The sequence below is a fragment of the Brassica rapa genome, chromosome A08 (assembly GCF_000309985.2).
Source record: "Brassica rapa cultivar Chiifu-401-42 chromosome A08, CAAS_Brap_v3.01, whole genome shotgun sequence".
Taxonomy (NCBI): domain Eukaryota; kingdom Viridiplantae; phylum Streptophyta; class Magnoliopsida; order Brassicales; family Brassicaceae; genus Brassica; species Brassica rapa.
Genome location: NC_024802.2, coordinates 13,900,056 through 13,925,560, shown reverse-complemented (window position 1 = coordinate 13,925,560; position 25,505 = coordinate 13,900,056). Strand labels below are relative to the sequence as shown.

Sequence of the window (25,505 nt, the reverse complement as noted above, 5' to 3'; positions counted from 1 at the left end):
ATCATGTCCATAAGCTTTATTCTATTGTGCCAGTTTGGTTAAAATCTGTGTTTGAGACAGATTTGTCTACTGTAGTTCCAAACTTTATGGGATGAATGAAAAGTAGTAGTTGAGCCAAAAAAAAAAAAAAAAAAAGCATACAATCACAGCAAAAATATTTTAAGGTGAAAAGATGTACATACAAGTAGTAATGGTCTTCACATCCGACCCAAACCCAATTCAGACCCATGAAACTAACTAGACACATGAGAAAGACTTTGTTTGAACGATCAACGATCTAAAGATTTAATTAGGAAAGCCTCTTGGTTTGCACCTAGCACCATTTATTTGGAACTGTAAAGTTTTTGAGCGATGAACAAGTCCCTTACAAAGTCTTTAGAAGTTGATGTGGACAAACACACAGAACACAATGATTCCAAAACTTGTATAAACAAATCAAGCCTGTTCATTTCACACGATGTATATTGTTATACAATATGATGGCAACACAAATTCACACTGCAATGCAATGAGCTTTCACATTGCTCTAAATAAGAATACTTCATATCGGTGTGAGTGTAAGACATGAGCTTTTTAAATCACATCAAAATGCTCGAGTAAACAAATGGATTGAAATCAGAAGAGCAGACAATAACCACGAGAAACACAAAACCGAGATTCCAAGAGACATATGCACTTAAATGCAAGATGGTAGAGTGGGCCCGTGGCAGACAAAGGCCACTGCGATGTATATGATCACCAGTAGTAGTAGTATCAAGAGGAACCTGCAAGACCCAACAAAATACATAGAAAGATCAGACAAAAATACTCACTTAGGCAATAGTTCAGTTTGTTCTTAGACCAAAACTAAACTCGGACACACAATCAAAATACTGTTGCATAACATGTTACGGTTTTATGATTTAGAGGAAACATACGTGAGCTTGCAATTTCTCCACCACACGGTGCTTCTGAAACGGCGAGCTTGCTTTCTGAAACGGAATGTATTCCCCTGCATATTAGCTGTTTTATCGACAAGTAGCTCCAAGCGTTCACCTCTGTCTAGAACTTTGTCAATGTTCTCTATCATGACATTCCGCACCTGTCCCAAGAATATGTATGTCAGCGTAAATCAAAATGATTTAAAGACAACAAGTTTTTACAAGATAGATAAAGTCAGACCTGATTCATTTCACCCTTGATCCGATTAATCCTATCGGCGTTAGGATCATTTGAGTAATACTCAATCTGCTGACTTAGAACTCTTGAGAACTCCTCGTTCATGGCATAAGCTTGTGCTGTATGAACTGCTCTCCCATAAGTCCTCACGAATCTCTGGTGAATATCCTCCAGAAACGCAAATGGAATCCTCCCTGAGAGATTACATACAAAAACAAAACTTAAGAAAAAAAAAGTTAAGACAGTAACAAGAGATTCGGACATAAACTCTCGTTCCGACAAAGAAGATCGTATTGATTCAGACATGGCACACATCAAAAAGATCAGAACTTTGGATTCCATTTTCAAGAAAGATCAAAACTTTAGCCACAGAACGAATCGAATACACATCAGGGGACTTACTTCCGGCGGTTTCCTCGGCCATACAGAGAACGGTGAGGCCATCGGTACGCTTGACGTGAAAGACGTAGCGATCCTGAGAGTAGGAGACGTTGCTGTCGTTGTTCCCAGGGACCTTCTCCAGGATCTGTTTGGCGATCGTGCTCGCGTTCGTTGACGTCGCCGTGAACTCCGCGAGAACCACCGTCCCACGCGCCACGAGTGCGTACAGAATCGCCATATCCTCCGAGGATCACCGGCGGAATGTACAGAAGCGAGGCGTGAGAGAGGGAGGGGAAGGTCAACGAAGAAGGTTTCCCGCGGAAAAACCTAGCCAGCAAGACGAATCGCCAAGATCAATCAGACAGAGAGAGAGAACCAAATGACTTTTCACCTGTCTGAATATAACTGAATCTCTCTCTCTCTTTCCTCTTGGAGTTTAGCTGGAGCAGAGATCTTTTCGCTTTTGTCAGATTTAAATTATTGAATTTGGATAGCTACGGAGATAAATATTTAGTATATTTTCTGCCGACTACGTTACGTATAAATTTATAAAATGAAAATAAAACATGTGTTTCATTTTCATTTGTTAAAAATATTACCTGATATAACAAAGAGAAAAATACTAGAATATCACTAAACCAAGTTTTTGTTCCCAAAATAGCACTCAAGGCTCAAAGTCACAAAAATAAGTTTTATTAAAGAGATAAATATACACTTATACTTTTTGGGTTAATTAATCCAAACCTTAGGGTTTAGAGTTAAAGGGTGGAGTTTTGGAATTAGGGTTTAAAATTGGGCAAATCTCCAAAATAGCACCTTTCTAAGTTTATATCACAAAATAGCACTCAAAAACTAAAAATGACCAAAATAACATTTTATTTTTTGAAAAATTTAAATTTTTTTATTTTTCAAAATTTGAAATCTTATCCCCAAAACTTCACTTCTCAACTCTAAACCCTAAAACCTAAACTCTAAACCCTAAACCCTAAATTCTTAACCCTAAACCCCACCCCTTGAGTGCTATTTTTGTGACTTTTGGCCTTGAGTGCTAGTTTGAGAACAAAAACTTGATTTAGTGCTATTTTGATCTTTTTCTCTTTAAAATTTATAAAAATAAAAACTAAAATAAAAAATAAAAATTTTAAAAACAGTTTCAAAAAGTATTTTTAAATTATAAAAAGAAAATTTGATAAAAAAATAAAAAAAATTTCAAAAAAAAATTTATAAAAATTTCGAATCTGAAAACATATAATCTGAACCTACAAAAAATTTTTTTTTTTTTCATTATTTTTATTTTTATTTATTTTTGTTTGTTTATTTAATTTTAAATCAAGGATATTAGGAATATTTTATCCTTTAATGAATGTTATTTTTGTGACTTTCTCCTTCTAGTGTCATTTTTGAGACATAAACTTCAAAAGGTGCTATTATTGACAATTGCCCTATAACAAATTGTTACTTTGAAGATATATGTTTAAATAAATAAATGAAGTTTGAAGATATATGTTTTTTAAAAAATGATACATTTTGCAAATGTGAAAGGAAAAGTTGTATGTCACTTAGGGCTGGGCAAATAAACCGAACCCGAAATCCGAACCAAACCCGATCCGATAAAAATGAATCCGAACCGATCCGAACCCGACATAAATACCGAATGGATCCTGTTTTTTGGTATTTTGGGTTATGGGTATTATCCGAACCGAACCCGGACCTAAATGGATATCCGATAGAACCCGAAACATTTAAAATCACAAAAAGAACTTCTACCAAATATGATCTTAATTCTTAATATGTATCCAAACTACTTTAAGATATTATTGAACTTCTAAAATAATTATATGTTACATGAAGGTTGATGGTGGAATGTGGCGGTTGATGCCTGAAGTTTTTAGATTTTGGTTTTGTTTTTATTGAATAATGTTTCTCATTTCATGAGAACTTATTTTTTGTTTTATGATTTCATTTATCTGGTTTTCTTTCTATCACTAACTATGTTTATCTTTCGCTTGATTTTGAATGATCACGTTTGATGTTTTTTCTTATTTTTGAATCGATTTTACTTATGTTTTGGCTATTAAAATATGTACAAATCATATATTTTAAATCCGAAGAACCGATTTCATTTATGTTTTAGTTACAAAATATGTACAAATCAGGTATTTTTAAACCGAAGAACCGATTGGGACCCGAACCCGAAAGTACAATGGGTTATACCGGTTCTTTGAAGATTTACTAACTCCGACCCGAACCCGATAGAACCCGAACCGGTCCCGAACCGAACTTTTATATAACCCGAATGGAGTTGATTTTGATAAACCCAAAAAACCGAAACCCGAATAGATAAAACCGAAACTCGATTGGGACCCCGAATGCCCATGCCTGATGTCACTAGAGAAAAATTCACTGAAATTATGATTAGAATCATGTCATTTCTAATATATATTTTCAGAAATAAAATTTTAAAAATTGGTATCTGGATTTTTTTTAATTGCTATTATAATAATTATATTTATCAAAACTAATCCTGAGAATCAAATTAGCTGAATCTGTGTAATCAGTAGTTCTATACATACATGTGAGCACCCACCCTTTTGATGACTGATGAGTACATAAGTAAAAAATGCGGCATGCGTATGTTTGTTGTTGTATAATTGTATTGCATTATTAAACCATTTTGCATACATATTACTCTTTGTTGTGTTCAGTCTCAGAACTAAAAGTTTATGCCAAGTATTTGAGATTTCAGCAACTGCGCGATTATTGGGTAAAGCCGGCAACATAAATTGGATTTTTTATGAAGTAGCATGGTGCTGTGACATGCAACTAGTCGGAGTTTGTTTTGCTGTTTTGCAACCGATTGCAAATCGAAAGAATTTGATGCTACAGACAGACGAAACGAGTAAGGTTTGATCGTGGCAGATATGCAAAGGAACAAGACAAGGGTGATCCGATTCTCCGGTTCGGATTATATCTAGTTGTTTTTTGAGGTTTCGGTTTTATAAACAAACCAAAGTGAATCCAGATCAATAAAATTGATTGGTTTAATTTGATTTCGATTCGAATTTTTGTTTCTCAAATCGGTTCGAGTAAATTACGATTGGTTCAAACCATGTTAACTGTTAGCTGTCGGTTCGATTTCAGTTAGAGTAAGAATAAAGAATCGGATCTGGTTTGTCCAAGGAAATAATAAGGTTTAAGACAAGACTAGCAGCTAGGGTTTTATCTCGAATCCAACTTCCTCTGCGTCAGAGCTCTCGTCAAGTTAGCTCCTTTTGGCTTTGCAGACACTTACAGAAGATGAGTTCCAAAGTTTCCGTGTCTCCCACAAGCCTCATCGATCAGATTGTCGTCCGTATTCCTTTTTTTTTCTCCTATTACTCAAATTCAAAATATCGATTCGATTTGGTCACAATGAAACATGAGTTTTCTCGCTTCTTTTGTATTAGGTTCCAGGTGATGTTGTTCTTGATTTGTCAAACATGACTAACCAGACTATCAAGCTCGGCAGTGGCCTCCGTCAGGTTGCTTCCTCGATCTGTTGTTCTCTTTCTTATTCGTGTTTGATTCTAAACGCCAAAGTTTATTGTGGAGATTGACATGTGTATTTGGTTTCTTACAGGATAGTGATGCTATCTCTGCAATGAGAGCTGGGAAGTTTAGTTACTCTAAGCCAAATAAGTATTGGGTTGAAAGTTCTCATAAACGGGTCAGAGATCTCTTTGGTTTATTATTACCGTATTTAACATGTGTTTTGTTATGAGCAGAAACAGTCTTTGACTTGCTGGTTTCATTGTCTTGGATTATCCATTATTTCAATTGTAATTCTTGAGTGAGAACTATCTAATAAATTGGTATCAGTAGGATTGTCTTTAGCTGTATGGTGGTAGTTTTAATTTTTCGTAGTTATTGATCATATTACATCTGGCTTGATTAGAGAGAGTACAGATCATCTACAATTCTAGTTTACGAAACTGTTGTATGTGTTTTGGGGTCACTTTGTTGATTATATATGTAAGTCTCTTGTTGACTCTGTTCTTTATGTTTTTTTTTTTTTTTGCAGTACATTCCTCGCACTGAGGATCATGTTCTTGGAATTGTGGTGGATTATAAAGCAGATGTAAGTCTTTTGAATTCATTGCTTGTATAGATTCTTGCATCCTTATCAACCATTTTTATTAGATTCTAGTACTGAATTGTTTCTATGACTCATCACGGCATTGCAGAACTTTTGGGTGGACATAAAAGGACCTCAGATAGCGCTTTTGCCAGGTCTTGCATTCGAAGGAGCTACAAGAAGAAGTATTCCCAAGTTTGAGGTAAGCTCTTTTGAATTCTCATTTAGAATATGACATTCACTGTGATTTGCTTGTTTCCTGAATGTTAAAAAATCCTTGTGTGTACTGAACAGGTAGGCACTCTGCTTTATCTTCGAGTTGTTAAAACAAACATAGGAATGAATCCAGAGTTGTCTGGTACCGACGGTAAGTCAAAAGCTTAAACAATGTTGCTTTTCTTTTTTCTTTAGTAATAATACTGTAAGTTCTTTCATAACTAAGTGTTTCCTGTTTCTATCTAACTAGCAAGTGGCAAAGCTTCAGTATTTGGACCCTTAAAAGATGGTTTCATGTTTGAAACTTCAACTGGCCTTTCAAGAATGTAAGACATACTTCCTCATTAACTGTCTGTCTCATCTGCATCTCTTCACTCAAAAAAAAAGATTTAACTTTCTAATTTCTTATAGGTTGTTGAGCTCACCAACGTGCCCAGTCCTCGAAGCTCTTGGAAAGAAACTCTCATTCGAGATCGCCACTGGCTTAAACGGCAGAGTGTGGGTAAACGCAGCTGCTCCACGTTCAGTGATTATCGTGGCCAATGCGATAATGAACTCGGAAACCTTAAGCGCGACTCAGCAGAGAATCATGGTTGAGAAATTGCTTGCAAAAATTTCAGACTAAAATGTTTGACAATAGGAACGTTTACTGTTCCTTAAAAATGTAACTGAACCTTGGGGGTGCTCTTTCAGCAGATATTATTGAATTAGACTTATCAATGTATTAACAGTTTCACCTAAACTTAGGTACTATTTGTTCATTGAGAGATGCGCACACCTAATATCTTCTAGAATCCATTTTCACTCTTCTAACTCAAAGGCTAGAGAGTTCCACAATTTCAAACTTGTGAGGAGCAAACGGTTGTACTGATGGCTGGATCACATGTCTTTTAACTGCTACTATGCATTCGAACTATAAAAATGGTTCAAGTTGATTACAGTATAGCACCCAAATGTCGTCTAGACTGTATTTTAGACCACTGGACAATAGTCTAGGTAAAAAATAGTGCATACATATGAATATCTAATAAGTAGTATACAACAATGAGCTAACAAACTAGTGAGACAAGCACTCTTATAGGCTATGTTACATTACATTTAAGATAGAGAGGGAGGCTCATATCTGCAAACACTATCATATATGTTTCCATTTATCAACTTCTCAGCCAATCTCTGATTCTTAACCATTGCTAGCTGCAAAAATAAATGAATAAAGGTTTCAATCATAAGTTTCAACAGCAAATTTGTTAAGAGTTAAGAACTTGAAATTTCAAACCTTGAGAGCCTCGCATTTGAATTGAGCGTTGAAGTTGGTGTGAAGAGCTCTTCCCATACCTTCCAAGACAACCTGCAAAAATCATCAAACATCAAACAATGAACAAAGCTTTCTCTTTTGAAGATTTTTTTCAAAAGAAGATGTTTTTATTTGTGTATATACAAGATCAGCATCTTTGGCAGCAGCTGCAAGCTCAGAGCTGACTTGTCTGAGGTCAATGCAAGGACTTCCACATCCATTTTCAACAACCATCAATGGTGCTGAAGTTAAATCATTCTTTGACCCATCCCCTGGATTCACCATCGCATCCACAAGTAAGCCTCCCATTTCTGCTGCTCTCCTCAGGATATCACAGTGCTTCAAGAGTAAAGACAGAACAAAAAAAGTTAGTTTGATAATAGTTATAAACACTGCAAAGAGTCTAAACTTAAAACAAAGACTACCTTAGCAGCACCAGCGACTATATCAGGGAGTTCCATAGCGGTCACATCGTTAAGAGCAGGAAGAGAGTTTGCCACCAGAACAACCTAGAGAACCATAGCAACTATCTGTTTAGTGTTTCAGAAAAAAACAAATATTAGAGGAAGAGCTAGGGAGAGATATGTACTTCAGTTCCACGACGGAGAAACTCTCTGGCAAGAGGAAGCATCCCAAGAATGACGTCTGCTCCTGAGTTATCAACAAAGAGTAACGCTCTTTTATGTCTATGAGGCTGCTTACCTCCAGATCCAAGCATCCTTTCTTTGAATGCATCAAAATCATCTACCTGATGTCAAAGATAACATTCATTTCAACTTTAAAACAAGAGTTTGCAAACATAAAATAGGTGGTCTTGTCTCTTTTACCCTCCAAGGTCTCTGCATCTTGTTGCGGCTCATTCTGTATATTTCAATAATGGTTCCTTTGTGATAAAGATCCACACATGCTCGAGATCCCCAGTCAAATATGTTTGCAGCTAAAACACCTTCTATAAGTGTAAGCAACCTCGCTTCCTGAAAAAAATCCAGGAGAAGTTAGTCTCACATGCATAATACTAAATGTTTAGCAGCACATCATTATGAAGGTTAAAGATCACAGACCTCGGTCATCGAGTCAAGCTCCTCCAGTAAATCAGGTAAAACAGCAAGTGATGCCTCGTTCTCCCTATCAATTTCGAAGATAGAGAGGGCATTAGAGAAGCTCCAGGTGGCAAAGAGATGATAGGACTATGTTTTGTTACCTTTGCTTGATGCTTCTATAGGCATCAACAAACTGGAACTCTCTTAAGCACTCTTCCCTAAGCTCCAATAGATTTGCTAGCCCCAGCTTTCCATATGCAGCTGGCTCTTCCATTAATCTACACAAAAGCACATAAAGAAAATCAAGAAATTCTTGAATTTTCTGTTTAAGATCTTGTGGTCAGTTTGCTGTATTATGAAACTAGACCTTGCCAAATGAGCAGAAAAGGCACGAGCAAAAGCATCACCACGCCTTTTCGCATCCTCAGTTCCTCCTTCACTTGCAACAGCCTGTAACCATACTCATAGAATAAAAGTAAAGCATGAGTTAAAGCCCCATAAAGAAGAATATACACTACTGAAGGTAGAAAAGTATTTCCTATGTGATAAACTTATAACAGTTACCGTATCAACAAGGTCTGGCAAATGCTCAGACAAAACTTTGAGCCAATACCTACACACCAAAGCAAAAATAAGCAATCTAAGAAACCGTAATCTCATCAAATATTTTCAATGTTTTGTAAAATACTCACTCTCTTTCGCCTTGGTCTGATAAGTCAATCGTGTTAGGCTCATACCTGGAGTACAACAAATCAATATAACACAAAGAAGAACGTGAATCCTCCAAAAGCATGAACAAGCGCCACCAAACCATGAGATAAATGTATTCAGGGACAAGCCACTTACATTTTGGGGTCAGCCAGCAATGGGAACACCTCTAGTGTAGGCACAAGATGAAGAACACCAACGTTTAAAGCACTGGCGTCAGATCTTAGAGCACTACCTCTGGATGATGGAACATCAAACCCTCCAAGCCCAGTTGTTTTCGATGGAGTCATCGGTACAGGCGCAGTTATTTCAGTTCCTCTACGCACAAACTTTTCCATCCATGAAATCTGATAGCAAACAGAAAAACCCCTTTAACATCCAAAACTTATTCAGACCGGAGTCAAGATACAGAAAACTTATAACTAGTTGAAGTGAATGTTATAATTAGCCAAAAAAGTTGAAAAATGGAAAGAGAACCTGATTCCAATAAACACTATACTCTTATCATATTCACACCAACCTTTAATATATTCATAAAATAAATAAATATATATATAACTGTGACAAAACATTTGAACAATACCATACATGTTATATATGATTAGAGAGATCAGTAGAACAATGAATCTCTCTAAGTAATAGAACATCAACAAAGTTGGTTAATCTAGTGGAGAGAACTAATGATTCTCAATCTTGCTTTTTATTATTCTTTTATGTCACATAAAAAGATACTTTGTATCAATAAGAAAGAATCAGCCTACTTCACAACGAATGATACCCATACAAGCATAAGCATATGCTTATTCCCTAGAACAATCTGAGACTTTGGTAGAACAAACTGGTTACCTTCTCGTTCAGATCACCAAGTGGTGGTCCATGGATATTTCCTCCAGTGTATGGTGCACCCATTGGGAACCTCTCAACCAACTGATGTGACATTAAATCATCCAATCCATGCTTCTCATAGCTCATGAACGCACCCATAGCTCCAAGGAAGCCTTCATGCCTCAAGAACATAGCTTGCATATCTCCTTTTGACCTAATGTAATCAAACAACATATTAAACAGCTGAGGTGATGAAAGTAGAGCACTCATATCACGTTTAGGTCCAAGCTTACCAGAAATGTACAGCAAACGAAATTGTGTCCATGGTGTATGCATGTCCCCTTATGAAGAATCCTCCAAAAAATATTCTCTTCAACCCAAATCGAAGGGCGTTCAAGTATGATATCTACATAGCAACATACAAATCAGAAAAAAGATATTCATCCAAATGGCATCACATGATTAGGTTTATCTTGCTTAAAAACTTAGGACACACGGCAACATACCTGTCCAATATTGTAAGAAATCATCCGCAGAAGAGACAAGGAAATGTCTTCAGGTCTGTAATCTTCTAGTTCCTTATTTTCAGAGATGGCCTTGCCAAAGCTAGAAGCTATTGTTGAAGCAGAGAGGCCAATCTGTTTAATTGATTAATGAGAATCACTCCAACCATAGTGATAAAGCATTCACTAAATGATATGTTATGAAAAGTAGAGCCATTCATACCTTGGAGTAATCCATGCCACCATAGATATCACCAACAAGCATGTCAATGGTACTGTTGTCACCCTTTTGACTGAGTTCTAGAAGTTCATCAAAACTAAAACAGAAGAAAAACATTGTTAAGTATAGAAAGACTAATATAAAGAAGTAGTACAAAATCAAATTAATTTACCTCTTGCACTTGGTTAGAAGTCTTCCTAGGCCCCAATAGGTACCACCACCAACATTAGTCCCACTTACACGTTCAAACTTTCCCTCCCCATCAACCTATACTTTTGAAAAGCCTTGCGTGAAAATCTATAGGTTCATACAATTTTCTGACCTCCAGGAGTTCAGGGAGTTTGTAGAAGAAGGAGCAAAGTAAACAGATACCTTGATTATGCTAACACCAGACCCAACGTTAACAAGAAGATAGGGATACAAATCATTGGGTTCTATCTGTACAAATTCTTTCTCACCCTCCATGTGCGTGTATGCTTCATGTCGAATAGCCTGCAGAATCAAATGTAAAGATGAGGACAAATCTTCAATAAACAAATATCAGCAAGCGGCCACCAATAATCAGAGCCTGTCTTTACGTAAATAGAAGTTTGAATAAAGAAAGGTATTTACTCTTTACTTACCTTGAGCAGAAAATTAGCTCCAGAAACAAGGCAATGCATTTCATCTTCTTTCTCAATACTAACGCCTAGACGTTCCTTGAACAAGTCTGCAAATTTATAAGCTCCACCACCTGTGACCTGTATGATATATAACATACGTTTGACTCATATGTTCAAACAAATTTATGACTCATATGTTCAAACGTCTGAGTGTCTTGTATATACATATCATCAACTAATCTCAAAGCCAAATCCGAAAACCACATGATATGTATATACAAGACACATGAACCAAAAGAATGTTTCACCTAAAAGAAATCATTATGAGCAACTTTTAAATGTTTTCTGGTATCTCAAGTGACAGAAGGAGCTAAATACATCCAAAAAGAGCTTCATAAAGTGATAAAGATCAAAACAAGCAAGTCATGAAAATGTCGTTACCTTGATAACACCAGTCCCCAAAGGCAGGGTCTTCGAGCTCCAAGGATAAGGATCTGTTCATTGATTCAAACAACAATTGGTTGAAAAGATATGGAGAAGAAAGACTAATTAAACAGTCAGTCACCAGAAATCTATCTGATAACAATAAGTGCAATAGTTGCTAACATAAGAAGAGGCAAAAAAATAGCTTAATGAGTGGAAAATTTTCAAGACATTCTTGAAATCATATCACTCAACAATGAAGCCAATTACCTCGGCGATGAAGCTGCTTTGAATGAATAAAGTCCAAGCACTCATTTATCTTATGAGTCTCAAACTTAACAAAATGAAGTCTCCCACCAAGAACAGGATAGCTTCTCAACTTCCCATTGGTTAAACCCAACCTCTCCTTGATAGTCTTCTTCCTCTTATCATCATCATTTGAGTAGTCCTCGTGCCTCGAAAAATACAGCAACTTTATCAAAGATCCTGCAAAGGGGTTTTACATGTTTTCAAACACACAAGACTGGTAATGGAAAGAAGAAGAAGGCACAAACAAATCTGGAAACCAAACCTCCGATGTCAAGTGCCAAATGAGAGATATCATCAGACTGATTAGGCAATAGAATGGTGGGGTCTCTCTCCTCGAAGTTGCCCTGAATCTCAGCTTTGCTTAGATCAAGCTGTGGCCTAGAGCCTGATCTGTGGATTGAAGTTCCAGGACCCTGAGGAGCCATATCTCTCTCACTAGATTTTGCTTCAGCTTCTGTTTTATCGTCAAGAATTGGTGGATCATGCTCATCATCTTCTCGACCAGCCATTCCTTTTTATTTATTTATATATAAAATATTTAAAAAACACAGCCAGAAAGATCGAATCACCAACAACAATACCACAAAAGCCTACCTGCTAAGTTCAATTAGAGACAAACTTTCCCAAACAAGGTAGAAACCCCAGAACACAGCTCTCCCTGTCCGTATCGAGGATTTAGACAGGACACGAACTGAGAAGACTTTCAAAGTCGTAGACTCAACAAAAATCTTCACTTCAATTGTCACATTATCTTGTATATAAATAAAATGTGATTTATTATTATTTTAAATGTTTGCTTGAAAAGTAAATCCTTAACCCCACTTTAAACTAAAAATTTAAATATAAATATGTATATTATTATCTAATACCTACTATTATATAAAACTAAATTAATATTTAGAAATTGCAAATTATTTCCAAATGCTATTTGTTCAATGCTCTCATATAAAATTTTGGTAAATTTTTATAAATAAAAATATATACAAATAACTTTTAAGAAGTTAAGATAATTCAAAAATAAAATTTAAAACTAAAATTAAATTTAAAATATAATATAATATATATAATTAAATAAATATATTATTTTTAATAACAGAGTACAAAATTATAAAAAGTATTTTAATATTCTTGATTTAAGCTTTAGCCAAGCAAAAATTATAAATATAAACTAGATCTTGATCCGCGCGATTGTGCGAATGTATATTTTACAGTATATACAAACTTTAAAAAACAAAAAGTTAACGGTTCTAGTTTGACTACTGTTGTTTATATGTTTAAACTATGTATTTTTTCAGTGTATTGTGTAACAGGAGATCCATAGAATGATACTGTTAAAAAATATTACTGTTAAGAAATATTTCAGTTTTGGTTTCTATGATTTGGTTTGATACGGAATAAAACGTTTTGTATGTATGTATGTCAAAGAGCATTATTTGATTATCATTGGTGGACCAACACAAAAACGGGTCAAAGATATAAGAGAATTAAAAGCATGAAATAATAAATCTATCTTATTAAGCTATCCATGTTTCCAAATAGTATGAGTTTTTTTTACTACTATCAAAATTGCCAAACAAAACCTTTAGGTACTTCTACTTTAATAAGATAGATATTTTGTTTAAATATAAATAAGTTATATAGGAAAAATTTGGAGAAATGCATTCAAATAAGAATATAATTTGAAAACTACACCTTATTTAAGTTTTTGGAAAAATACACTTATATATATATATATATATATATATTAAATTACTAAATTGCCCAATCTTAATATTTCTAAAAATCTAATATATTGTTTATAAATTATTATTATTTTTTATAAAAATCGTTAGAGAATCTACCAATTATCTCTTTTAATATATTTGCACATTATCTTTCCCATATCTTTTTAATAATGTTTTAAATTATTTTATTATCTTGAAAAAAAAAGAACTCAAGACTGCGACTCGTCTTCTCGTCTCCTTCCTTCTCGTGTCCTCTCAATTTCTGAAACTGTTTTTCTTTTCTTTTTTCTCTAATTTTGCAGATGTTAAAAAAGGTTATGGAAAACATGTGAAAAGAAGATATGAATGCTTTGGAGAACAAGCAACAACTCAAAAAAAAAAAAACACGAAAACAAGCTTGCTCAAGATGTCATTGTTCAGGACACAATCGTGCTAGCTACGACTTTGGAATTTGACGCTTTTATGTTCTACACGTTTTTCTGAAAACATTTTTCTGTTCTAAACGTTTTTCTGCAAAGCACTCTGTCTGTTGCTTACTCACAACGGCTCTTGTAGATTAGGAGGTAGAAGCTAAAAAGAATGCAGTAGCTTGGGTTCAAGATGCTGTAGTGGCCGGTTTTTCCCAGTTCAACTTATTCAAAGAGCCTGGAAAGCAAGAGGATACTACTGCTCACCAAGACCATCATTGTAGATCCTAAAATCTACACTAAGAATTTGATAGTGATCGGGAGTTTAATCAGGAGAAGATAAATGATGTAGGCAACGATATCTTTAGAACACAACGATATAATCAGTTTCCGGTAGGTAAAAATGGACTTTTATTGATGAATGAGATTGAATACAATGAGTAAAACAAGATCGAATGTAACAATCAGATCGTTCAAGGAAAAGATCTAAAGGTTGGTGAAAACAAGGTCGAAGTGTGGGTGTCGCTCTCTCTAGGGTTTTCAACGTGTGCCTTTCCTTATACGTCCACCTTCTCTTATAGCATGCCGCTCTTGTGGTATTCGCAACTGCTCCGCGATCTCCGCGATCGTTCCCGATCTTCGAAGTCTCTGTTTGGAGCTCGAGTACTCGCTGCGGGCTTTAGCTCTTTGCAGCCCATTTAGTTGATCGCGGCCCATTTACATACTGACTGAAATTGGGTCCAACAATCATCAATACATTGTTATTCACAACACGTCTGAGAAACTAAATCCCAAGGAGAATACAACAAGTCCAAGAAACCAAGCTTACAAGGGTGTCAAACAGCCTTCAACAAAACATAGTTCTGTTTCTGAAATAAGTAATTTTGAAGGTAAGAACAGGTTAAAAGAGTCACTGAGTTTAGCAGAGAAGTTACTCTGAGTTTCAAGCCAATGGTTCTTTTAAATATTTAGAGAACTCACTGAAGAAAGGGTCCTTCTTTGTGAAGAAAGAAGAAGCAAATGGAAAATAGTCTATTCTTATCAGCCTTAAAGCAGTAAACTGTTGGCTCGATGATCTAATAAAAAACAGATGTGAAGCCAGTGAAAAAGTCAAAGAGTTAAGAAAGAAGCTACATCAGTTTCTACTTAAACATATCGAATCTGCCACTGGAGAAACAATGTAACATAATAATCCCATTATATGGAATTTCTATTTCAGTGACTAATCTGACAACGGTTTGATGAGAAAGATTTGAATGAAGTATGGTGTAAAATAAAAAATCTTGTCATTTCCGCATCCACATTTGATATTGTTCCTCTTCATCGTTCTCTTCCTCAGCATGAGCGGTCTTGACTCCCCCTTAAGAGATCAGTACACAGAGGTCCGCTCATGTAACCATGCTCACCACAACAACACTCTTAATCATAACTCTTTGTTGCTAGTAAGGTACAACTTTCAAGCCACAATTTACACAGGAAAGAAAAGAACAATTGGAGGCGTGGGAAAATATTACCCCACAAGAAACTCGGAAAGATTATGACATATTTATCTCAATACACATGGTTATCTTAAACATAAATTATTTTAATGATATTATTTTTAGTTTTGAATTTATATATTAATTTTGAATTAATATCTTAATTATTGAAATATCTTGGGTAAAAAAATCAATTCATAATCAAGGAAGTGTATTTTTCAAAAAGTAAAATAGAAAATGCAATTATCAAATTTCAAATCCTAAATAGGGTATTTTGCAAATTATCCCATGATATTTTCAGTCACTTGAGTTGAGAGTTTTCGAGTTTATTATCCGCAAATACCATAATACATGATAAAATCTGTCTAAAAAGAAACTGTATTTAAGAATTATTATGTAAAAAAAAACTGTGTTGTTATCTGTAAAAAGAAATTGTATTTCTCTAATTTAGGAGAAAATAGCAATCTCTAATTTAGGAGAAAAAATAAAAATTAATTGGAATAGATTTTACTTTATTATAGTATATAGAGAAAAAATTAGCATAGGGTTAGAGATGCTCTTAGAAGCGATTAGTAACACAAATTTAGATTTTTAGTAATATATTTATTAATAAAAACTTATTTATAATTATCAAATTTTCCCAAATATCATCTGCTGTGAGAGACTTTGAAATGGTTTAGTGAGGTTTTGGAACGAGCCCATCAACTGCGAAATTCCTTGTGGCTGAAGGAACAGCTAAGCGTACTCCATCTAGCTATCTGGCTTTGTATGACTTGAGATCCCAATCTAGACCTATAAACATTTCCAGATGTAAACATATCAACAACATTTACAAAGGAACCTGAGTGAGACCATTTAAAGCATAAAGAGAGACAGAACTCACATTTTTGTTAACCCGAAAGCAAGATCCAGCATATCATATCTCTTCATCTGTTGGCTCTTTCAGGTTTGTTGTAGTATTCAGTGTCCTAATTTTCAATCACAGTTTGGTTAAAGCACACTTGATGATCAATTTATTGCAAGAAAAAAGACTGTTAGCTTTCCCAACGATCACATGGCACGTTGAACACGCTAGAGAACCTTCACACGCCCCTGAACATTTAGATAAAAAAAAGCCCCCTGCAACTCAAATTCATCAGAGCAAAAAAAAAATGAATCAAATGGAAGAAAATGGAAGAAAATAGTGCCTTGGAGAGTTTTATATTGTTTCCATGAGCAGCTTCAAGGATGTTCATTCAAATCCAATGGGGACCTTAACATGAATTTTCCTCTCCATCTTTGTGAACAAATATAACGGTTATCATGTTTAAATGATTAAACACAAGTCATAATCTTAAAATATATAATTGACATGTGTCGCGATCATGTTAATTAGCAACTTTGAAAAACCAAACTTTATTTAATAAGATAAATTTTTATTAGCATATAGCCTAAACTTTGAAAATCATGAGTTAAATTAAATTACTTATAATTTTATGAAAGTCTTGCATTTTTAATTAATTATTATTATATTGTATTTTATTTTTATGTTAAAATTCGAAAAATATTTTCTATATTAAATTAATTTATTATTAATATTTTACTTTTGTTAACTTACCTTGTTTGATATTGGTTATAAATTTTCTTAATTTATTAATAACAATTAATATTACCTGTTTTGATTTTTTATAGTTATAATTGTTTGAAAGCCTTGCGGATTAAGAAACCTTTAAAAACCCTAACACCATATAGTTAATGACGGCAAAGACGAGGGAAAGTGATAAAAAAAAGGTTCTTCTTCTTTAACCAACTTAGGTTTGAGTATGTTCTATCTTGTGGATCCACTTTCTTCGACTTGTGTTCCATTTAAGTTGTAGGCTAACTGTTGAAACTGCATTATCTTGTTCAGATCATATGGCTTCAAAGATTACTGCTAAAAAGAATGATGATTTTGACTACAAAATCATTGAAGGCGAGTCTAAGACCGCTTTAGCAGCAGCCGGCACGAGTCCTTGGATTGATTCTGCAACGTTGGAGCTTCGGCATCGAATTGGAAGAGGTCCCTTTGGTGATGTTTGGCTAGCTACTCATCATCAGTCCACAAAGGACTATGAAGTGGCCATCAAAATGCTTCATCCCATCAATAAAGATCAGATGAGAGTTGTGGTAGATAAGTTTAAGGATTTGGTTTCTAAGTCTCAAGGGATAGAGAATGTTTGTCTCCTCCGAGGAGTTTCTATCATTAGTGGAAGGGTAAGTAAAGAAAAACAAACATGTGTGTTTCTCTAGTTTTCCCCCATGTTTTGATTAGAGATTTGTAAACTGTAGATTTGCCTCGTCATGAAATTCTATGAGGGCTGTGTTGGTGACAAGATGGCTCGGCTTAAAGGAGGAAAGCTTTCATTGTCTGATGTATTGAGGTAAGTCTTTTATTACACAATCAAGCAGCTCTTATATAGAATACTAATGTCCTCTCGTCTATATTTTGCAGATATGGGATTGATCTAGTTACAGGGATTCTTGAGTTGCACGCAAAAGGGTTTCTGATTCTCAATCTCAAGCCCTCTAACTTTCTTCTCCTTGATAACGACAAGGCCATCCTAGGGGATGTTGGAGTCCCTTATCTACTTCATAGTATCCCTTTGCCAAGTTCTGATATGATAATGAGACTTGGAACTCCAAACTATATGGCTCCAGAACAGTGGCAACCTGAAGTAAGAGGTCCCATGTCCTTTGAGACTGATTCTTGGGGGTTTGGATGCAGCATTGTGGAAATGCTCACTGGTGCACAACCTTGGAGTGGTAAATCCATCGACGAAATTTACAACTTAGTGGTCATAAAAAGAGAAAAGCTCACTATCCCCAATGCCATACCGCCTCCTCTTGAGAAGCTACTTCAGGGTTGCTTTATGTATGATCTCCGAAGCCGACCTTCTATGACAGACATCTTACACGTCTTCAAGAGGTAAATCGAACCTTGTCACCATCCTATATTCAGGTTGAATAAGATCGGTGCAAAAGAATTTTTGTTATCACTTAACACATTAGTCCTTAATTATGCGAATCAAATTGGTTTTAATAGACAGCCCCGAATTGTCTTAGTCAATTCTCTATAATTCGGGGCTGCCTCCTCCTTATGCGAATCAAATCGGTTTAAAATGTTCTAAATTGGTTAAAACGGGTTAAATTGATATAAATTTCTTAAATTAAACAATATTTTTAATAAAAATTCCAAAATTTGTCATTTTTTGTATATTTAGTTTTAATAAAATATTTTTTTTAATTAAACCTTAAACTAAAATATCTAGTGTTATTGTAAAAATATAAAATAAATCAGTAATTTGTTAACGATTAGACTGTTAACAATTAGACTTTATTTATGCCTCGAATAATCCACTTACTCTCTACAAATCATTTAGTTGCCGCCTATCAATTTTTTTAACACTAGTCTTAGTACCTCTTGACATATTACACTCTTGATATATTACAGGTTGCAGAACTCAGAGGAGGAAGAGTTCTGGTCCTTCTGGAGAGGCATTGATAGTAGAGGAATCAGAAAGAGCTCAGCTTATCTCGGCTATACAGAATGGTTCCTTTCAAAGGATCAACTGCAAGTAGGCGACACGGTGCGTTCAAGAAAGCCTGCCAATTCGTGTAAGCATGAGAATATGGATGTGCCAGAAGGAAAGGTGGTTGGTTTAGAACGTGACACTACCGACTCGGATGGATTTGCTCTGGTTAAAGTCCATGGTGTTCATGATCCGTTAAGGGTTCACGTATCTGTTCTTGAAAGGGTAACTAAAGACTACTTGGCTTCTGGAGATTGGGTACGTCTGAAGTATGGAGTAGCAGACAAGAGGTGTTCTCCAGTTGGCATTGTCCATTCAATCAACCGTGAGGGTATTGTAGCTGTTGGGTTTATTGGGTTGCCAACTCTCTGGAGAGGGACTTCATCACAGCTTCAGATGGCTAAAGGATACAGTGTTGGTCAGTTTGTGAAAATCAAAGCCTTTGTTGTCACCCCAAGATTCAAATGGATACGTAAAGATAAAAGAGTTTGGGCAACTGGCAGAATCTCTCATGTTTTACCCAACGGTTGTCTCGAGGTGGAGTTCCCTGGAGCGTTGCCTTTCGGACAGGAGCATGGAAACTGTCTTGCTGATCCGGCTGAAGTAGAGGTTGTGGATTTTAGTACTTGTGAAGGTGTTGTGGAAAAAATTCAGCATCTACAAGACTTTCACTGGGCTGTGAGACCTTTACTGGCTGCCATGGGTCTATTGGCATCAATGAAGTTAGACCATGCTCGCTTTTATATTTGGATTTGACGCAACATATAATTGTATACAACATCTAGATATTGCATCCAAATGTTGTTTATTTTTATAGTTATTATTTGCATTCAGATGCAACATCTAGATGCCAAATTGTTCATTTTATATTATAATAGTGGTTTTTCTGTGCTTGCGGAATATTTATTTTCATTATTTTTCTGTTAAACATTTGTTTTTAAATTGAAAAGTTTGATTTATGTTATTTATTAAGTCATATTTTTATGTTTGTTGTTAATTTTCTCAACTTTTTCTGTTGAAGATGTTTGTTGTTAAGAAATTCAACTTTAGTGTTGTTGCGTTTATTAGATTTTTAATATGATTATTGAGATATTTTGAAAATAATATTTTTATATCTTTGCAGTATAAATTATTTAATGTTTATTTTGTTCGGTCATCTAGGTTTAGTTATGTTGTTTCTATTGGGTTGTTTTATATTGAATCTCTCCTTAAGACTATAAATATTGAAAATATGAATTTAGGATAACACACGTCTAATTTTTCAGTAATTATTTAAATATAATAAATTTAGATATTTTGTTTATTTTGAATTTTTTCATTTGTTTGTAATAGTAAAAGGTTACTTTATATTTCATACTTACTTTTTTTGTTTTTTTTTTGTTTTTTGGTAATTATGATAGATGTTTAATGTAATATTTATATTTCTTATATTGTATATTTATTTATTATATATTTTACTTTATATTGTATATTTACTTTTTTTTTGTTTTTGTTTTTTTTGGTAATTATGCCACATGTCTTCTTTTCAAAGAAATTTTTTATGATGATGTAGACACTCTATGGAGCTTCAAAAAGTATTTTTTATTAGTATAAATGACGTGGTCGCTCTATGGATCATCAAAATGTACATATTATTAATATATCTTTTTATTATATTGCATATTTACTTATTTTGCTTTATATCAAATGATAGAATTATGATAGATGTTTAATGTATTATTTCTATTTTTTATATTATATATTTATTTGTTATCTATTTTACTTTATATTGTATATTTACTTTTTTTGTTTTTCGTTTTTTTTTGGTAATTATGTACTTTTATATCAAATTTAAATATTAAATAGATGTTTAATGTAATATTTCTATATCTTATATTGTATATTTACTTATTACTTTTTATTATAACTTTTCAGATATACGTTTAATGTAGCTTTTTCAATTTTTTTATTGTTAACTTTTATGGTTAGTTTAATAAATGTTGTAATATTTCTCTTTTAATATACTATATATGATTATCAATTTATTGTTTATTTTTACAAGGCCTCAAGAAAATCTCAAATATTGGCAAACGACAAACTGGATTCTCCAAACTAAGCCCAACAAAGAATTTACGTGGCCTTTACGCCAATAAAGAAGTGGTCGGCGGATTAAGAAACCTTTAAAAACCCTAACATCGTATAGTTAATGACGGCGAAGACGAGGGAAAGTGATAAAAAAGGCTCTTCTTCTTTAACCAACTTAGGTTTGAGTATGTTCTATCTTGTGGATCCACTTTCTTCGACTTGTGTTCCATTTAAGTTGTAGGCTAACTGTTGAAACTGCATTATCTTGTTCAGATCATATGGCTTCAAAGATTACTGCTAAAAAGAATGATGATTTTGACTATGAAATCATTGAAGGCGAGTCTAAGACCGCTTTAGCAGCAGCCGGCACGAGTCCTTGGATTGATTCTGCAACGTTGGAGCTTCGGCATCGAATTGGAAGAGGTCCCTTTGGTGATGTTTGGCTAGCTACTCATCATCAGTCCACAAAGGACTATGAAGTGGCCATCAAAATGCTTCATCCCATCAATAAAGATCAGATGAGAGTTGTGGTAGATAAGTTTAAGGATTTGGTATCCAAGTCTCAAGGGATGGAGAATGTTTGTCTCCTCCGAGGAGTCTCTATCATTAGTGGAAGGGTAAGTAAAGAAAAACAAACATGTGTGTTTCTCTAGTTTTCCCCATGTTTTGATTAGAGATTTGTAAACTGTAGATTTGCCTCGTCATGAAATTCTATGAGGGCTGTGTTGGTGACAAGATGGCTCGGCTTAAAGGAGGAAAGCTTTCATTGTCTGATGTATTGAGGTAAGTCTTTTATTACACAATCAAGCAGCTCTTATATAGAATACTAATGTCCTCTCGTCTATATTTTGCAGATATGGGATTGATCTAGTTACAGGGATTCTTGAGTTGCACGCAAAAGGGTTTCTGATTCTCAATCTCAAGCCCTCTAACTTTCTTCTCCTTGATAACGACAAGGCCATCCTAGGGGATGTTGGAGTCCCTTATCTACTTCATAGTATCCCTTTGCCAAGTTCTGATATGATAATGAGACTTGGAACTCCAAACTATATGGCTCCAGAACAGTGGCAACCTGAAGTAAGAGGTCCCATGTCCTTTGAGACTGATTCTTGGGGGTTTGGATGCAGCATTGTGGAAATGCTCACTGATGTACAACCTTGGAGTGGTAAATCCATCGATGAAATATATAACTTAGTGGTCATGAAGAGAGAAAAGCTTACTATCCCCAATGCCATACCGCCTCCTCTTGAGAAGCTACTTCAGGGTTGCTTTATGTATGATATTCGAAGCCGACCTTCTATGACAGACATCTTACACGTCTTGAAGAGGTAAATCAAACCTTGTCACCATCCTATATTCAGGTTGAATAAGATCGGTGCAAAAGTGTTTTTGTTATCAAATTTCTAAAAATTCGGAGCTGCCTCCTACTTATGCGAATCAAATCGGTTTAAATTATTCTAGATCGGCTAAAAACGGTCTAAATCGGTTTAAATTGATATAAATCTCTTAAATTAAACAATAACTTTAATACGAATTCCAAAATTTGTCTATTTTGATTATTTAGTTTTAATAATTTATCAAAATAATTGTCTGATTAAAATATCTAGTGTTATTGTAAAAATATAAAGTAAATAGTAATTTGTTAACGATTAGGCTTTGTTTATGCCTCGAATAATCCACTTACTCTCTACAAATCATTTAGTTTGCCGCCTATCAATTTTTTAATTTGAACATTAGTCTTAGTAGTACCTCTTGACATATTACACTCTTGATATATTACAGGTTGCAGAACTCAGAGGAGGAAGAGTTCTGGTCCTTCTGGAGAGGCATTGATAGTAGAGAAATCAGGAAGAGCTCAGCTAATCTCGGCTATACAGAATGGTTCCTTTCTAAGGATCATCTACAAGTAGGGGACACAGTGCGTTCAAGAAAGCCTGCCAATTCGTGTAAGCATGAGAACATGGATGTGCCAGAAGGAAAGGTGGTTGGTTTAGAACGTGACACAACCGACTCAGATGGGTTTGCTCTGGTTAAAGTCCATGGTGTTCATGATCCGTTAAGGGTTCACGTATCTGTTCTTGAAAGGGTAACTAAAGACTTGGCTTCTGGAGATTGGGTACGTCTGAAGTATGTAGGAGTAGCAGACAAGAGGTGTTCTCCAGTTGGCATTGTCCATTCAATCAACCGTGAGGGAATTGTAGCTGTTGGGTTTATTGGGTTGCCAACTCTCTGGAGAGGGACTTCATCACAGCTTCAGATGGCTAAAGGATACAGTGTTGGTCAGTTTGTGAAGATCAAAGCCTTTGTTGTCACCCCAAGATTCAAATGGATACGTAAAGATAGAGGAGTTTGGGCAACTGGCAGAATCTCTCATGTTTTACCAAACGGTTGTCTCGAGGTGGAGTTCCCTGGAGCGTTGCCTTTTGGACAGGAACATGGAAGCTGTCTTGCTGATCCGGCTGAAGTAGAGGTTGTGGATTTTAGTACTTTTGAAGGAGTTGTGGAGAAATATCAGCATCTTGAGGACTTTCACTGGGCTGTGAGACCTTTACTGGTTGCCGTGGGTGTATTGACAGCAATGACGTTAGGAGGGTTATTGGTTGGGAAGAAAGTGGGAAGATCAAAGGATATCAAACAGCGAGTTGGCTCGAGTAGACTATGCAATTGTCAGATTCCTAATGGTCAGGACAGGGCCGGTCCTGACCGTAAGGTCTCTCGCAAATCTAAATCTAAATCTAAATCTAAATCTAAATCTAAATCTAAATGGTTTTTTTAAGTTTTAGTGTTTAAGGGTGTGGTTAGGTTTTGTGTCTCAAACATGGTCTAGTTAGTAATGGATACATGGGTTTATTATATGAGATGATAACATTTTCTTTTTCTTGTTAACTTAATAAGACTTTCTAGTATTATGTTTGATGATATTGGCTATTAATTATATATATTATTACTATCATCAGCTTTTAACCAAAGACTCTTATCAAAGTGTTCCTTGCAAATTATTGGCCAGGCCTCCAAGTGTTTACATATAAAACATGAAGACACTATGAAATCAAAAGCTCTACAAGAACCAAATGATAATGTTCATGTTTCAGAGATGAGTTTGGTCATATTCCAGACATCTTTCTCCGAATAACACTTGAAACGAAATCTTCTGATGAGTTTGTTGAGAACTCTGCGGTGGTGACCAGAAGTAGAAGCAGTGGCGTTTCTGTGTTTAGTCCCTCGTTGACTTGGTGATGACTTGTAAGAGAGCCAACCTCCTGATACAGTAGAGAGAAAGCTTGGCTGTGTCTGTGTCTGAGTGATGGAGTCAGCTCCGTCTTCTTGGCCTTGTGTTCTCTTCTTTTTCCAGGTTTCGGTTTTGACTGAGAATCTGTATGGTCTACACACGTACATCTGTCTCATAACTTGGAGATTCCGGGTAATGCAAATGCAAAAAAACATAAACAGCAATGGAAGAGATAAAAGAGTCTTACAGTTTGAGTTGTTTGAAAGAAGAAACACCTGGTGGTGTCTTGCTCTTGTGCTTCATCATCAAGATGGAGTAGCTTGATATATGGCGGATGAATCGAAGCTGAATGATGTTTGTTCAAAACAATACAACTAAGGGGAATATGTAACCGAAACTAAAATTGACTATACATAATATTGCTCTACTCTACCACATCAAAATGTAAACATTAAGCAAATATCATAAGAGTAGACTCATGGATGCATTTCACTCGAAGAGTTGTACATCACTCAAGAGAGAAGGCGACTACAAACCTGATCTCCGTCTCTAATGCCGAGTTCAACGAGGTAGTCAGCCTCGTTGATCAATATTTGATCGTCATAGGATAAGCAGAACTGTCCCCAGACATGTGGCCTTCATCAAAACAATAATCACAGTGTCATCAAGAATCATTTAGCAGTTTACAGATAGGCACAAGAAGAGTCTTTAAATACTAAACTCAAAATCAAGAAAAGAATTGTACCATGAGACGTTGCCAAGAACTGTGATGGGCAAGTGAGAAAACGCAGCTTCTACAGCCATCTTGAGCTCCCTTACTGTTGCCGTCTTCAACACGTCAACATCTACAAAAATAAAGGAATAGATAATAAAAACCCACACACAAGGCCTTAGATACAGAGGAAGCAGAGATGATTATATGGTACCAAAGGAAGATCCATCAAGCTTGAGAATAGTGAGTTTGATCGGCTCTTCAGGCATCTGACTATAATTAAAACTACTCCTACGATCGATCAGACGCAGAGGCGAGAGAGACGCAGCCAAAGAACGCCGTGGAGCTTCCATCGGAAATCAAGAAGAAGAAGCTGATATTAAGAAACGTCTAGTTCAAAAACGTTTTGGTCATAAGCGTAGTTGAGTCAGAGTGGGAGATCATTGCCATGGGAGGGTAGGAGATACTTTGAAAAGAATCAGAGTCAAGGGATCTCTCTCTGCTTTTTCCCGGTTCGATATGTTTTGCCTTTGAAGCAAGCAATATAGAT

General features: G+C 35.3%; 6 protein-coding genes across 7 annotated transcripts; 3 read left to right on the top strand and 3 right to left on the bottom strand.

The window, feature by feature from the left end:
- Positions 1 to 422: 422 nt before the first annotated feature.
- LOC103834573 (vesicle-associated membrane protein 711) lies at positions 423 to 1,988 on the bottom strand. The gene is made up of 4 exons (XM_009110644.3): positions 1,561 to 1,988; positions 1,162 to 1,352; positions 918 to 1,081; positions 423 to 764 (listed from the first exon to the last, which is right to left on the bottom strand). Exons 1-4 carry the CDS (start codon positions 1,775 to 1,777, stop codon positions 677 to 679), a joined length of 660 nt encoding a protein of 219 aa, XP_009108892.1. The 5' UTR covers positions 1,778 to 1,988; the 3' UTR covers positions 423 to 676.
- Positions 1,989 to 4,669: 2,681 nt separating this feature from the next.
- LOC103834571 (putative exosome complex component rrp40) lies at positions 4,670 to 6,646 on the top strand. Its single transcript, XM_009110643.3, has 8 exons — positions 4,670 to 4,887; positions 4,986 to 5,060; positions 5,159 to 5,245; positions 5,600 to 5,656; positions 5,763 to 5,855; positions 5,948 to 6,020; positions 6,120 to 6,195; positions 6,281 to 6,646. Exons 1-8 carry the CDS (start codon positions 4,837 to 4,839, stop codon positions 6,492 to 6,494), a joined length of 726 nt encoding a protein of 241 aa, XP_009108891.1. The 5' UTR covers positions 4,670 to 4,836; the 3' UTR covers positions 6,495 to 6,646.
- Positions 6,647 to 6,783: 137 nt separating this feature from the next.
- On the bottom strand, positions 6,784 to 12,567 carry LOC103834570 (pantothenate kinase 2). The gene is made up of 23 exons (XM_009110642.3): positions 12,388 to 12,567; positions 12,056 to 12,304; positions 11,755 to 11,970; positions 11,503 to 11,555; positions 11,083 to 11,199; positions 10,832 to 10,951; positions 10,632 to 10,726; positions 10,463 to 10,556; positions 10,243 to 10,374; positions 10,030 to 10,142; positions 9,758 to 9,950; positions 9,050 to 9,258; positions 8,896 to 8,940; positions 8,768 to 8,816; positions 8,571 to 8,653; positions 8,365 to 8,481; positions 8,225 to 8,288; positions 7,991 to 8,137; positions 7,753 to 7,911; positions 7,589 to 7,672; positions 7,308 to 7,502; positions 7,146 to 7,217; positions 6,784 to 7,063 (listed from the first exon to the last, which is right to left on the bottom strand). Exons 2-23 carry the CDS (start codon positions 12,300 to 12,302, stop codon positions 6,968 to 6,970), a joined length of 2,700 nt encoding a protein of 899 aa, XP_009108890.1. The 5' UTR covers positions 12,303 to 12,304; positions 12,388 to 12,567; the 3' UTR covers positions 6,784 to 6,967.
- Positions 12,568 to 12,832: 265 nt separating this feature from the next.
- Positions 12,833 to 19,835, top strand: LOC103834569 (E3 ubiquitin-protein ligase KEG). Its single transcript, XM_018653576.2, has 4 exons — positions 12,833 to 17,634; positions 17,710 to 17,801; positions 17,873 to 18,346; positions 18,872 to 19,835. Exons 1-4 carry the CDS (start codon positions 17,296 to 17,298, stop codon positions 19,704 to 19,706), a joined length of 1,740 nt encoding a protein of 579 aa, XP_018509092.1. The 5' UTR covers positions 12,833 to 17,295; the 3' UTR covers positions 19,707 to 19,835.
- Positions 19,836 to 20,079: 244 nt separating this feature from the next.
- Positions 20,080 to 23,930, top strand: LOC103834566 (E3 ubiquitin-protein ligase KEG). 2 transcript variants are annotated; one of them, XM_009110636.3, is made up of 5 exons: positions 20,080 to 21,193; positions 21,288 to 21,631; positions 21,706 to 21,797; positions 21,869 to 22,342; positions 22,797 to 23,930. In XM_009110636.3, exons 1-5 carry the CDS (start codon positions 21,136 to 21,138, stop codon positions 23,788 to 23,790), a joined length of 1,962 nt encoding a protein of 653 aa, XP_009108884.2. In that variant the 5' UTR covers positions 20,080 to 21,135; the 3' UTR covers positions 23,791 to 23,930. The 2 variants fall into 2 exon arrangements, with proteins under 2 accessions (XP_009108884.2, XP_009108885.2); XM_009110637.3 differs by having other exon boundaries at positions 20,080 to 21,199.
- Positions 23,931 to 23,985: 55 nt separating this feature from the next.
- LOC103834567 lies at positions 23,986 to 25,504 on the bottom strand. The gene is made up of 5 exons (XM_009110638.3): positions 25,170 to 25,504; positions 24,989 to 25,088; positions 24,780 to 24,879; positions 24,491 to 24,588; positions 23,986 to 24,396 (listed from the first exon to the last, which is right to left on the bottom strand). Exons 1-5 carry the CDS (start codon positions 25,306 to 25,308, stop codon positions 24,096 to 24,098), a joined length of 738 nt encoding a protein of 245 aa, XP_009108886.1. The 5' UTR covers positions 25,309 to 25,504; the 3' UTR covers positions 23,986 to 24,095.
- Position 25,505: the final 1 nt, after the last annotated feature.

Coding starts and splice junctions, on each gene's coding strand:
- LOC103834570 (XM_009110642.3), bottom strand. CDS start 12,302: ATGGCTGGTCGAGAAGATGATGAGCATGATCCACCAATTCTTGACGAT. Junction 10,727..10,831: donor CTGGTGTTAGCATAATCAAG/GTATCTGTTTAC, acceptor TCAAAAGTATAG/GTTGATGGGGAGGGAAAGTT. Junction 9,951..10,029: donor TCGTTTGCTGTACATTTCTG/GTAAGCTTGGAC, acceptor TGATTACATTAG/GTCAAAAGGAGATATGCAAG.
- LOC103834571 (XM_009110643.3), top strand. CDS start 4,837: ATGAGTTCCAAAGTTTCCGTGTCTCCCACAAGCCTCATCGATCAGATT. Junction 5,246..5,599: donor TTGAAAGTTCTCATAAACGG/GTCAGAGATCTC, acceptor TTTTTTTTGCAG/TACATTCCTCGCACTGAGGA. Junction 6,196..6,280: donor TCAACTGGCCTTTCAAGAAT/GTAAGACATACT, acceptor AATTTCTTATAG/GTTGTTGAGCTCACCAACGT.
- LOC103834567 (XM_009110638.3), bottom strand. CDS start 25,308: ATGGAAGCTCCACGGCGTTCTTTGGCTGCGTCTCTCTCGCCTCTGCGT. Junction 24,589..24,779: donor GCATTAGAGACGGAGATCAG/GTTTGTAGTCGC, acceptor AACATCATTCAG/CTTCGATTCATCCGCCATAT. Junction 24,397..24,490: donor TCTTTCAAACAACTCAAACT/GTAAGACTCTTT, acceptor GTACGTGTGTAG/ACCATACAGATTCTCAGTCA.
- LOC103834573 (XM_009110644.3), bottom strand. CDS start 1,777: ATGGCGATTCTGTACGCACTCGTGGCGCGTGGGACGGTGGTTCTCGCG. Junction 1,353..1,560: donor GGCCGAGGAAACCGCCGGAA/GTAAGTCCCCTG, acceptor GTAATCTCTCAG/GGAGGATTCCATTTGCGTTT. Junction 765..917: donor TGGAGAAATTGCAAGCTCAC/GTATGTTTCCTC, acceptor TGGGTCTTGCAG/GTTCCTCTTGATACTACTAC.
- LOC103834569 (XM_018653576.2), top strand. CDS start 17,296: ATGGCTTCAAAGATTACTGCTAAAAAGAATGATGATTTTGACTACAAA. Junction 17,635..17,709: donor TTTCTATCATTAGTGGAAGG/GTAAGTAAAGAA, acceptor TGTAAACTGTAG/ATTTGCCTCGTCATGAAATT. Junction 17,802..17,872: donor TCATTGTCTGATGTATTGAG/GTAAGTCTTTTA, acceptor TATATTTTGCAG/ATATGGGATTGATCTAGTTA.
- LOC103834566 (XM_009110637.3), top strand. CDS start 21,136: ATGACGGCGAAGACGAGGGAAAGTGATAAAAAAGGCTCTTCTTCTTTA. Junction 21,200..21,287: donor TTTAACCAACTTAGGTTTGA/GTATGTTCTATC, acceptor TATCTTGTTCAG/ATCATATGGCTTCAAAGATT. Junction 22,343..22,796: donor ATCTTACACGTCTTGAAGAG/GTAAATCAAACC, acceptor GATATATTACAG/GTTGCAGAACTCAGAGGAGG.